Source organism: Dasypus novemcinctus, chromosome 26 (assembly GCF_030445035.2).
Source record: "Dasypus novemcinctus isolate mDasNov1 chromosome 26, mDasNov1.1.hap2, whole genome shotgun sequence".
NCBI classification, from domain to species: domain Eukaryota; kingdom Metazoa; phylum Chordata; class Mammalia; order Cingulata; family Dasypodidae; genus Dasypus; species Dasypus novemcinctus.
This window is the reverse complement of record NC_080698.1, coordinates 48,529,241-48,542,324: the sequence shown is the minus strand read 5'-3', so window position 1 is coordinate 48,542,324 and position 13,084 is coordinate 48,529,241. Positions and strand designations below refer to the sequence as shown.

Here is a 13,084-nt window from a genome sequence, read left to right as displayed (position 1 = left end):
TAGAATGAGGCCGTCCTCAGAGCCTTGGTGGGACCATGTGTTTGGGTCCGAAGGGCTCGATGACAAGTTCCCATCCCAGACACAGAGGCTATGTGACATGCCCTCGCTGACCAACACATTTGGATGGTCCCATGGCATCCCTGACTTTTTCATGTTTGCAACAGACTTCCATTGCTTTAAAACGGTTCAGAACAAACTAGCCCTTTCCAATGGCCTGAGCCTGCCACGTGCAGAGTGAAACAGTGATTCAGAAACAGCTACGAAGGGAGATAAAGGATCCCAGGGAAAGGAATGGGGAAGGACGGGGACAGAGGCCTAGAGGAGAAGCCCAGTTTGTGTCCAACGCAGTTGGGTAGAGATGAACTTTGGGGCAAAGATTCCTCAGCTATCAAGGGATAGCAAGCCGCCGCTACAACAAAAAATTCCTGTACAACCAAAGTTGTACTCTACTCTGCACTCCGGCCTTCTCTTTCAGAATTAATAGAATGCACAAACTCTGACCCCAGCAAAGAATTTGGACGAGTGCTGGATGTTTGGTTTTTGTTGTTCTTGTTGTTTTTCCATGAAGGTGCATTCATTGAGCCTTTACACTTTACAAAGAGCTGCCGTCTCTGTTGCTCACTTATTCTGCTCCCATTTTATTTTTGAGAAAATCAAGTCTCTGAAGGATGATACAACTGGCCGATGCTCATTCACAAGTCAGGGATAGAACCGAGACTCAAACCCGACTCCTTGCTCGGTGTTCTGTCCTCTGCTTCTGGTTATAACATGAAAGAAAATTTGTGTCTGAAAACCCACAACCCTGCAAAGCATCTGACACCAATTCCTGGGCATTTGTGTCTGACTTTTCAGGACCTCGCTAGGTTTGTCCGGCAATATTTGACACAGTGTATTGATTTTTAATATGCTAAATGGTGAGATGCTCTTTAATCTAAATTGAATCTCTAATGCCAGTCGTCTCTTACGCCAGCCCCTGTTACTTCTGCTCTGGAAAATGAATGTGTTAATTTTCAACTGGAAGGGGGGGAAATTCTGAGACTCAGCTCCTGGGAAAATGTGATGGGGGGCTGGACCAGGTGAGCTGTCCCACCTGTAGGTCCTCAAAACCACTGTCATGGGACTACAAGGTGTCTGAGTCACCAGCCCCCAGCCTTCACCCAGGCCAATCCTCATGTCACGCCATGGGGATACTGAGGCCCAGAGAGGGGGAGTGGCTTGTCTGGAGTCACACAGGCCTTCTGCTATGCCTCCCCTCACCTTGACTGTTCCTTTCCCCATCTTATCAAAATCCTACCTGTCCAAAGTCCTCCTCCTCCAGGAGGTCTTATTGCAAGTTGATATAGTTATGAATTCCAGAAATAGACACTGAATTATGTTTGTAAACTGATCTGTACCTAGGCATGATAAAATTATGATTAGGGCTGTGATTGGGTCACGTCACTGATAAAAGCCATGGCAAAGGGCAGAGTTGGAAGTTTCTGATGTTGGAGTTCGATGCTGAAGTCTTAAGCTGGAGCTCTGGGAAGTCACACAGAGGAAAAAGAAACCAGCCCCAGGAAGAGAGGAACCCTGAGCCCAGAGAGAAATGAACCCTGGGAAGAGAGGAACCCAGGAAGCCTGAACCCTGGCAGATGTCGGCAGCCATCTTGCTCCAACATGTAAATATAGACTTTGGTGAGGGAAGTGACTTACACTTTATGGCCTGGTAACTAAGCTTCTCCCCAAATAAATACCCTTTATAAAAGGCAACAGATTTCTGACATGTTGCATCAGCACCCCTCTGGCTGACTAAACAGCCTGAAGAGGGACGGTGACAGTTCTCATAGCCACTTAGAGCCCTCCCTAGCCCAGGATGGCACAATGCACCTCACCTGGCACATCTTGCTGAGGCCTCACCCTAACCCTGTGAAGGAGGCACTGCTGTTGCCCACGTATTACAGATGGGGAAACTGAGGCACCGAACGTTGAAGTCACGTTCCCAGAGCCACTCAGAGCTGGGATTTGCACTCGGGCCCTGTGAGTCCAAACCCCACCCAAATTCTTGGGGCCCTGCACCCCCAGTTCCAGCCCAGCCTACCTTCTCCTGAGGAAGAACCAGAGCGAGGTATCACCGTGGCCATCTGCCATCTCAGCCACTGCAGGTGAGTCTTCAGGCTCAAGGTTCTCTTTTGGCTCATATTCTGGGGGGTCCGTTATTGTGCAAAGTGCCTAATAGTTTCTACTGCGGGAGTGGCCCTAGCAGAACATACAACTGCTTTTATTTCTGAAAACCAGAGAGGCTCTCAGAGGCCAGAGCAGGGCTGATGGCAGGAAAGGAGCTGCCCAGGAAGATGGGGGAGGGACAGAGAGGCTGTTCTGTGCCGGCCCCTCACCCTTCCTGCCTCCCCCCTGCTTCTAAACCCACAGCCTTGCTGGTCTCAAAGTAGCAACCCAGGGGCCAGACCCAGCCCACAGATATATAGTTATTTGATCCTGGAATGTTTGTGACGGGGAGATTTTACATCACCTTTCAGATGTCCCTCTTCTCTTAGGAGATTGAAAGAACTGCCACACAGGGCCTACCTTCCCCCATAGGAGCTGAGAAACAGACTCTTCGCTTTGCCCCAGTCCCCACTGCTCCCCTTTGTCTCCCACCCAGTTACTTCCTTCATTCACAAAACCCACCCGGCCCCCACAGCTATTTGAATTGGTGGCCTCTGCCCTGTCTGCTCTCGCAGGACCCCAGGTCTCAATGCCAGCCTGTGGAACCCCAGCATGACAATCCCCAGAGCTGTGGCCTGACTCCCAGACCTGGAGAACACCCACGTTATCAGTAATTCACAATGGAGACCCCAGAACATTTGATTCACGGAACTTCAGAAGCGGGAGACGCTCGTCTCCTTGAATTGTTCAGAAGGAGCCTGGGAGATGGGCTAACTTTTTCTTAGGGGCAAACCCTATTTTTCTACACAGAACTTTAAGAGGGTGTGAAAATGTAAAACGGACCCAGCAAGGACCACTTGAGGGCCTGCAGACCTTGGAACCCCTGGGGTCCTTGCAGGGCACCCACCCCATTGAGCGTCTCTGCGGTCTAGATGGAGAAACCGAGGCTCCAAGAAGGGAATTTGCTGGCCGAAGGCACAAGAAACGTGTGACGGCAGAGCAAGAAGCTTCAGGGTTCCGTCCCCCCACAGAAGCAAGAACTGGCGGAAACATCTTTTTCAAAGCTCCAGAAGGCAGTTAAAGGGCTGTAGTAACCGGGCAAGCGCCAAATCAGGGCAAAGCCGAGGGTCTCGGCGCCCTGGCTGTCCCCCCTCCCATGCCCTCAGTGGCTCAGCGGGAAGCTGGCCAGCACCCCCTGTGCAGATGCCCGGCCCCGGCTCCTGGTGTCACGCCCATTCTGGGAGCTCGTACCCCAGGCCCAATCTGTCTGGTGATGGCGAGGGGGACTCGTGGTCCCAGGACCCGCCCTGCGTGTAGAAGGCAGCTCACCAAGCTCTCCTTCAGAACGCTGTGGGGGAGCAGGCAAGCGGCTGCCTCAGCAAGGGGCTGCTGGCTGTAGGCCATACCGGGCAGCGCCGGGGCCTGAGGACACTTTATCAGGGAAGAGGGGCCGTTCAAATAAGAGGGAGTGAGGGAATTCCCAGGACCACAAGTGAAAGGGTGCGCCCCTGTGCGTTAGCCTGGGGCTGTTCTCTCAGCTCCTTGCATGAAGGAGAGCACGCATGCAATTGCAAAGCCTGGAAACGCTGTTTCCTGTCTCTTTTTCTTTTTAAGGGGGGGTAGGTAGCTCCTGGCTTTCAAAGGAAGTTCTGTCGTAACGCTAGTTGGATACAGCCTTAAGAAATAGATGCCTCAGAGTCTAAATTCCAAAAATAACACCTTAAAATGTCAAAATGTTCAGGTTTCAACGAAAGATCACAAGAAGTGGTGACCCAGACAAAGGAGAAGTTTAGGCACTAGAAACCATCACTGAAGAGGATCAGAACTGGGACATTCCAGAAAAAAGACTTTAAAAAAAAAAAAATGGGCCTAACGATGTTGATCAGGCTCAAGGAAAACACGGACAAAGAACTAAAGGAAATTAGGAAAACGATGGCTGACCACAAGGAGGACATCAGCAGAGAAGGAAATTATGAAAAGGAACCAAACAGAGCCGAAGGCTACAGTAACAGAAATAAAAAATTCTCTAGAGGGGTTCAACAGCAAATTGGAGCTGGCAGAAGAAAGAATCAGAGAACCTGAAGATAAAACAATTGAAATTATTCAGTGTGAAGAGCAGAAAGAATGAAGAAAAGTGAACAGAGCCTGAGGGACCTGTGGGACACCTTCAAGTGTACCAACACACACATTGTGGGAGTCCCTGATGGAGAAGAAAGAGAGAAAGGGCTGACAGAATATTCAAGGAAATAAAGGCTGAAAACTTCCCAAATTTAATGAAAGACATGAATATGCACATCCAAGTCACTTAACAAACCCCAAACAGGATAAACACAAGTAGAACCACCCTGCACCAGGTTATAATCAAGCTATTCAAATGCCAAAGGAAAAGAGAATTCTGAAAGCCACAAGAAAGGGGAACATGTCAGGTACAAGGGAGCCTCAGTAAAATTAAGTGGCAATTTCTCACCAGAAACCATGGAGGCAAGGAGGCAGTGGGATGACATATTTAAAGTGCAGAAAGAAAAAAAGAAAAAAACTACCAAGCAAGAATCCTGTATCCAGCAAAACTGTCCTTCAAAAAGGCAGGAGAGATTAAGACATTCCCAGATAAGCAAAAAAAGAGGGAGTTTGTCACCACTAGACCAGTCCTACAAGAGATGCTAACGAGAGTTCTGCAGGTTAGATGGAAAGGACAATAGACAGTAGATTGAAGCCACATGAAGAAATAAAGGTTTCCAGTAAGACTAACAACAGAGGTAATTATAAATGCCAGTACTATTGTATTTTTGGTTTGTAACTCCACTTTACTTCCTACAGGATCTAAAAGGCAAATGCCTAAAGCATAATGAAAATCAATGATTTTGGACTCATAATATAAAAACATGTAATTTGTGATGAGAACTACATCAAGGTGGGGGGATGGAGGGGTGTGGGAACATAGTTTATGTATACTATTGACGTTAAGTTGGCAGCAAAGCAAACAAGGTTTCCCAGATGTTAGAGTTTAGCCCTGTGTTAACTACAAAGAAAATATAGGAGACTGTGCAAGCTTACAGAGACAGAAATTAGAGTACAGGTTTCAGGGGCAGAGGAGGGGGGAGCTAATGCATAATGGGTATAGGGTTTCTGTTCGGGGAGAGGGGAAAGTTTTAGTAATTGAAGATGGTGAAGGTACTACAACATAATTAATGTGATTAATCCCATTGAACGGTGTGCTTGGGGGTCACTACGATGGGAAAGTTTATGTTGTGTGTATGTTTCCACAATTAAAAAAAAAAAAGAGCAACTAAAGAGATCATGACAATTAAAGGCAATACATGATCCTGGATGGGATCTAATAAGAGAGGAGAAAAGGCTCAAAGGGACATTATTGGGACAGATGAAAAAATTGGAATGCAGACTGTGAACTTTATGTCAGTGTTAAAGTTCTTGAACTTGGTAACTGCGCTGAAGATGGAGACGGAAGGCTTTCGTTTTCTAGACTGCTCGAGTAAGTACCATGAAGTGGGTTGACCTAAACAATGGGAAGTTATGAGCTATGGTTTTGAGGAAAGTCCAAACAAGGTGTCATCACAGCGATGCTTTTTCCCCAAAGACCATGGTGGTCCGGCGGGCTGCCCGCTGTCCGCGGTCCGCGGTGTGTCACCTGGCGAGGGACTTAGCGCCGTCTCTGGGCGCTCCCTTCTCTTCCGGGTTCCGTTGACTTCAGCTCTTGGCTGCTCTGTCTGTGGCGCTCTCTCTCTCACTTGGAGCCATTCCATTTATAAAGGACCCCAGTAATAAGACCAAGACTCATCCTGACCGAGGCGGGCCACACCTCATGAGAAGTCCTACTTGCGACGGGGTCACACCTATTGGAATGGATTAAATCTAAGAACATGTTTTTTTCTGGGGTGCATACAGCTTCAAACCACCACCGTAAGTGAATGTCCTTGTTCCTGGGAATCGTACGTGGCGATATTGTGTGCTCAAGGAGCATGATATATACAACCTACACTCAAGTGTTCAGAAAATGGATTGATAAAGGGACAGATAGACAGACAGATGGATAGATAGATCAATGGATTGATAGGCTGGTGGATAGATGGAATGATATGGCAAAATGAACGAATGTGGCAAAATGTTAAAATTGGTAGATCTAGGTAGCTGGGAGGACGGAGGCATGTTGTGGTGATCTCTGCTAGGGATTTGTTTTATTTTTGTAATTGTCCTCTATGTTTGAAAGTATTTCAAAATGTTAAAAAAAAATACACACTCACTCCCAGGAAAAAGCATAAAATTCATTCACACACTGGTATCCAGAACTGCTGATGGCTTCTCCTTCTCAAGGAATCTAAAGGAACTGGAGCTTTTTGTTAAAGGAATTCAGCCCCAATTAAGGACTCTCTGTCATGGCCCAGTGGGTAGAATTGGATAAAGGGAGGAAAGCAAGGAACTTTCCTGCAGCTCCCAGATGACAGCGCGGCGTGCCTGCTTCCTCCGAGTACGGGCATCCCACGGGGGATGGAGGGCATCGAGTGCTTGGAGCAGGGCTGGCCTGGGTCCTCCGGCCCCAGGGATTGCCCTGAGGCAGCGGCTTGGCCTCAGGGAGGCCTCGCCCGTCCCATCCGCAGCTTGGGCACCACCCAGCGCTGGTCTCCTCGTTCTCACTGCGCAGGCAGGACCTCTGCATCTCCAGGGTCTACTCGACCTGGCGGGCAAGGCCGGTCTGGCGTCTCAGCTGCTCCATGCTGGGGGCGGCCCCTCAGGGCAGGGCACTCTGTTCTGTTCACCGCTCTCTCCCCATGTCTTGGACAGTGCCAGGCACATAGTAGGTACGCAATCAATACTCGTCGATGGTGAGAATTGTCTCAAGGGATGATCACAACCACCCTATGGGTTAGATACAATCGGCATCCCTGTTGCAGAAGGGGAAACCGAGGCACAGAGCCAAGGGCAGCAGGCTGGGATTTGACTCCAAGCCTGTGTTCTCAGCCACAGTGCAGGCTCAACCACAGGGACCGGTGAAAGGCAAAGCAGGGGCGAGGGTGAGGAGCGGGCCAGCCCGGCTCGGTGGTCAGTATGTGTTTCCCGTGGCCGCTGTAACACATGGCCGCAAACGGCGTGGTTGAAAAACAAGAGAAATTTATTCCCTCACAGTTCGGGAGGTCAGAAATCCAAAATAAAGGTTATCAGCAGGGCCATGCTCGCTCTGCAGGCGTGAGGGGGGATCCGGCCTCAGCTTGGGGCTGCATCACCCCACAGGCCTCTCCTCCCTGCACCGTGCCCCCTCTGTGCCTTCCAAGCACACTTGTCATGGGATTTAGGGCCCCCCCAATAAGCTAGGACAAGCTCATCTCGAGAGCCTGGGTAACACCAGCAGAGACCCTTTTCCCAAATGAGGTCCCGTTCCAGGGGTTAGAACATGGGCTTACCTTTTTGGGGGTCACCATTCAACCCCCTACATGGTGGCCCTGGCATTTCGCAGGGTGCTCCCTCCGGGCCCATGCACCCCAGCCGGGAGCTGCAGGTCCCCCGTCTTCTCTCTCCCTGGGGATGATCCCCGAGAATGTGCCGGCACCACCCCCCCTCCCTGCCCCTCCAGGCCCACCTGTCTGCGCTCTGTTCACAGGTTTGCCGGGCACTGCTCCAGACCTGGAAAAGAGAAAGCAGATTTTTGGGCAAAACTTTATACCTCCAAAGAAGCCAAAAACCTTCCTGCAGCTCGTGTGGGAAGCGCTGCAAGACGTGACGCTGATCATCCTGGAAATCGCAGCCATCATCTCCCTAGGGCTCTCCTTCTACCACCCGCCCGGAGAGAGCAATGAAGGTAAGACGGGTGGCCAGGCGCCCTGCTCCCCGCCGGACACAGGCGCATGGACCCACGGAGGGCGCTCGGGGGCCACGGCCCCGCTTCTTCCGGGGGAGGAAACTGAGGCGCCAGGCCCTGAGCCTCGCCTCCAGCCAGCCAGTGTTGGAGCCGAGCTCAGAGCCCTGGCCTCCAGTGTTCCCATGTGCGACATGCATGGGTTGGATCAACAGTAGAAACCATTGTAGCAGGCACTGACAGAGCACTTGCTGCATGCCAGGCCCCCGGAAACCCAGGCACAGAGACGTGCCTTCACTTGCTCGCGATCACGCAGCTAAGGGAGTCCTCAGGTTTTGCCGTGGAGTGCTGATGACCCGGCCCCTCCCTGAGTCTGGTCTGTCACACGGGTTGGGGGGCCATGGGGCTGGATCCTAATAAGCCCAGGTGACCTGACATCTGTCCAGGCTGACCCCCTGAGGGCACAGCCCTGGAATTGCTTGCCCTGGGGACAGCAAACCGCTTTCAGTGAATGGTGCTTCAGCCCCATTCCCTGAGCGCCCCCCCGGCCCAGCCCAGGAGGCACAGCTGCCCGCCAGGACCCACTTTCGGCTCTCGCCCAGAATCCCCGAGGGATGCCCACCTTGAGAATCACTGCAGCTGCGGGCTCGGGGTGCCGTCGAGCTCTTTGCATCTGCTATTTAGAACAGCCAGGCCCGCTGGCTAAATCTGGCCCCCTCCTATTTTTGCTTGGCCTGTGAGCTAAGAATGGTGTTTACCATTTTAAACCATTGAATAATATTTCACGATGTGTGCAAAGTATCTGAAATCCAAGTTTCATTGTCTAAAATAAGGTTTCGCTGGAACCCACCTATCTGTTTTCCGTGTTGTCTGTGGCCACGGGCAGGCTGCAAGGGCACCTGCCAGAGAGAGCCCGCGGCCCGCACAGCCTAAATAGTTGCCCCTGGGCCCTTCACAGAAAAAGTGTGCTGACCCCTGGCCTAGAAGATCGGGATGGAAAGGTTTGCCTCAGAAAAACCCTTCTCCCTTTCTCTCCCGCCCTCCCTCTCTCCCTCCCGCCCTCTCGCTTTCTCTCTGGCTCTGGAAGGAAGAGGAGGGGGTTGGAGGGGTCTCTGAAGTGAGGCCCTCTACCTGGGTTGGAATCCTGCCCAGCGCGTCCCACCCTACACGGGGCACGCCCCTCCCCTGAGCCCTGGTTTCGGGGAGGGGTCCTGTCTCACAGCGGTGTTTGGAGGTAACGAAGGAGGCCTGCCCGTGCCCACCCAGCCTGCCACAGCGGAGGCGCCCCGTGTACCCGCCGTGCCCCACGAGCGGCCGCCCTGGGCTGCCCCCTGCGCGGCGCTGTCTCCAGGCCTGGCCTGAGAAGGCCCCTCGGCCTGCGCCCCCACCCCTGCCGGCCGCGTCCCCAGAGCCGAGCCCGGGGGTCACCAGCCGGCGCCCCCACAAAACCCCAGCGTGACGCACGCCTGCGGGCCGACGCGAGGTGCAGTCCCGCGAGGGCACCCCAAAATGTGTCCCCGGGCTCTGCATGAGGACTACCGGGGGAGGGGTCCGGAGACCTTCTCCAAGTCAGCACTTGGGGCTCCCGTGGAAAAAACCTCTGAGCCCCACACATCCGCTCCTTCCAGACTCAGTTCCCGGCATCTGCCGAGCGCTAGGGCTTCGCCTACTCCGCAGCTGCCTTCTCCGTGATGGGGGAGACTTTTAGCTTCCCCCAGTGCATGTTTCTTTAAGTTAAAAAGCCCACAGTTTTCCATATTACAAAAGTCATACAAGGTCACTGTAGAAAAAAATCTAAAATGCAGGTAAGGCAAAAGGAAGAAAAATCCTACCACCCTGAGAACAGCCGCTAACCTCCAGGTGCGTGGGTGTACATGTATATGTAAAACATACACAAATACACACTAGATACATCTACACACGTACTGGGGGGATATGGAATCACGCAAGATACATTGTTTATTGTTAGATTGTCTTATAAGCCACATTTTTTCAATAAGCAGCGTACTGTAAACACTTCTCTTTCTCTGATCAACATTTCCTAATGGATGTGCTGCTGTGCTCACTGCTTCCGGCAGTCAAGTCAAAAGTTAATAGCTGGGAAACGGACTTTGGCCCAGTGGTTAGGGCGTCCGTCTACCATATGGGAGGTCCGCGGTTCAAACCCCGGGCCTCCTTGACCCGTGTGGAGCTGGCCATGCGCAGCGCTGATGCGCGCAAGGAGTGCCGTGCCACGCAAGGGTGTCCCCCGCGTGGCCCCCACGCGCAAGGAGTGCGCCCGTGAGGAGAGCCGCCCAGCGTGAAAAAGAAAGAGCAGCCTGCCCAGAAATGGCGCCACCCACACTTCCCATGCCGCTGACGACAACAGAAGCGGACAAAGAAACAAGACGCAGCAAATAGACACCAAGAACAGACAACCAGGGGAGGGAGGGAAATTAAATAAATAAATAAATCTTTAAAAAAAAAAAAAAAAAAAAAAAAGTTAATAGCAGATAAGAAGGAACCACTATGGGCCTCAGTTTTTCCAAACGAAGTGGTCTCTATGGAGCCTTGCAGCATGTGTCCCCTTGTCCCCTCTTGAGCCACATTTCCAAGAGAAATCAGACAACCAGGTCCATTAGGGCAATCACTTCAACTTATGCACAAGAAAGCTAAGTCATTTTTTTTTTCTGCATGAGCTCTTCCCAGTGAGGATTTAAAGACACTTACAAGAAGGATGCATCTCACAAAATGAGGTAAATTAGAAAGTCAGACCCAAGGTAAAGAACAGAAGCAAATAAGCCAATAGCTACTGGGATTGAGATTTAAATTTTCCTTTGAGCTTCCCAGTGGCCAAAGCAGAAAGGTAATTAGGATGATTTGCATAGCTCAAGTTATCTTAAAGGAGGAGAAACATCAGTTCTTTAGGAAGAAAGTGTCTCCCCTGATGAATTCTGGAATGAACTTTTCACGTGGGACATTATAAAAAATGCATAATAACAAGCATTCTTTGCATACATTTCAAAGCAAATGTAGATTCTAGCACCTGACTGCTTATGATAAGCCTTGAACAGAACTACAGATACAAAACAAACATATAATGCCAATAATATTACTTCCTACTATTTTTGTACCTGCCACTAGTTGGTAGTTATTACGGTTAGAAGTTCATTTAACCCTGTGGGTAGCTGCTATTATTATCAGGGAAACCAAGGCCCTGAGATAGTGACTTGCTGGGTCACTCAGCCGGGAAGCAGCAGAAGGTGACTCAGACGGAGGCGACTGGCTCCCGAGCCCTCGTTCCTGGGTAGGGCTGGGTCAGGGCCACCCAGGGGAAATGGCCCGTGTGACCTGCCTGAGTGCAAGGTTAGGACTCAGAGGGTGGGTAGTGGAGGGGAGGGTGGGAACAGAGCCCCAGCCCTTCACCCACCCCAGGCCTATGGCTTCTGTCTCTGAGATGAGGAAACCGAGGCCCAGAGGGAGGGAAGGGGCGTTTACAACCACACCCCAAAGGAAAGGTGGATGCCCTTCCCGCAGCTCCCGCTGGACCCGGGGCCTCTCTGAGTCCGTTCAGCTTGACCAGGGCCTCAGAACTGGCTCCTCTCCCGAGCTCGGATGCCGCGGGCACCCCGCGTCCCACCCCCAGCCCCTCCCGCAGGTGCTCCCCAAGCAAGGAGGGGAGAGGGGCTCGGGCCGAGGTGCCCGGCACAGGTGCGGGATGTGGTCGAAGCCAGGCTTGGGAGGGGGCCCTCAAAGAGAAGGCGGAAAGAACGCGTCTGAGGCTCCTTCTGGAGGGGGGAGGCAAAGGGGAACACCACCGCGGCAGCACGCGGGGCTCTGGCCGCCCCCGCCGGGAGATGCTCCAGGAGGCCTGTGCCCTCAGCAGAGGAAAACAGCCAGGACTTGGGCCCCAGGGGGATGTGGGTTCGAATCCAGACTCAGCTGCTCACCAGTAAGCGAGTGCCCCTCTCGAGGGCGCACCTTTCTCGTGTGTCAGGTGGGGTGGTAATCGCCGCCCTGCAAGGCTGACGGCAGGGGTCAGGGTAGCAAGTGCAGAGGCGTAGCCCGGGGCCGGGCGCGGGGTCGGTGCTCCGCAGACGTGTGCTGACCGGCACGCCGCCCCGGGGGCACAGACCCGCCCAGGGCTCTGTGGTTAGCTTCCCTTCACTGCCCAGCGTCAGGTCATGTTAACTCCCGGGCTCTGTCTCATGTCTCATCTCCTCCTCCTCCCTGAAACCGCCAGAGGCAGGCGGGCTGGGCTGGGCGGGCATGTCGCGTCCTCACAGAGGTCCCCCCCCACCTCCCCCCCCAGCTTAAATTCTGGACACCCTCCGCATTAGCCCATCTTCCTTGGCACCATTGGTCAGTCTCATGTTCCACAATTTTTTTTTTTATCAGTGATTGTTTTTTCAATGCCTCTACAAGTCTATAAACCAAAAAGGCAGAGACCACATCCACCTCGTTCACTTCTACATCCACAAGACCTAGAACAGAGCTGGGCACGTATCGAGGTCCCCATAAACTTGTACTGAATGAACGAATGAGTGAATGAATGAATGTGCCTGGCATCCCGTAAGTGCTCAGTAAGTTTTTTTATTTTATTTTTAATTGTGGTGAAATAGACATAAGATGAAAATCATTTTAGCCATTTTAAGTAGACAATCATTTGACATTAAGTACATTGACAATGCTGTGTAACTTTCACCACTATCTGTTTTCAGACTATTTTCACCATTCCAAACCGAAGCTCACACTCATTCAGGAATGACCCTCCATTGATCCCCCACCCCCACCCCTGGAAACCACAATTCTGCTTTCTATCTCTATGCATTTGCTTATTCTAAGTTCATATAAGAGAATCCATATAGTGTTTGCTCTTTTTTGTGCCTGGCATCTTTCCCTCAATGTGATGTCTTCAAAGTTCATCCGTGTTGTAGCATTTCCCAGCACTTCATTTCTCCTTACGGCTGATTAAGATTCCATTGTGTGGATACACTACATTTTGTGTATCCATTCATCGGTTGATGGACACTTGGGTTACTTCCACCTTTTGGCCATTGTGAATGATGCTCCAGTGGTGTACAAATACCTTTCTGAGTCCCTGCTTTCAGTTCTTTGGGGAATATACCTAGGAGTGGAATTGCCAGGTCATATGAT

The 13,084-nt window shown here is 51.7% G+C and overlaps 1 protein-coding gene across 10 annotated transcripts in view; it reads left to right on the top strand.

Moving 5' to 3' along the window:
- Positions 1-13,084, top strand: part of ATP2B2 (ATPase plasma membrane Ca2+ transporting 2) — a 181,606-nt gene that overhangs the window by 80,268 nt on the left and 88,254 nt on the right. For all 10 annotated transcript variants that reach the window (XM_058288853.2, XM_058288848.1, XM_058288850.1 and 7 more), the window contains exon 3: positions 7,754-7,951. In XM_058288853.2, coding sequence (XP_058144836.1) covers positions 7,754-7,951 — 198 coding nt within the window. The remainder of the gene's footprint in view (positions 1-7,753; positions 7,952-13,084) is intronic.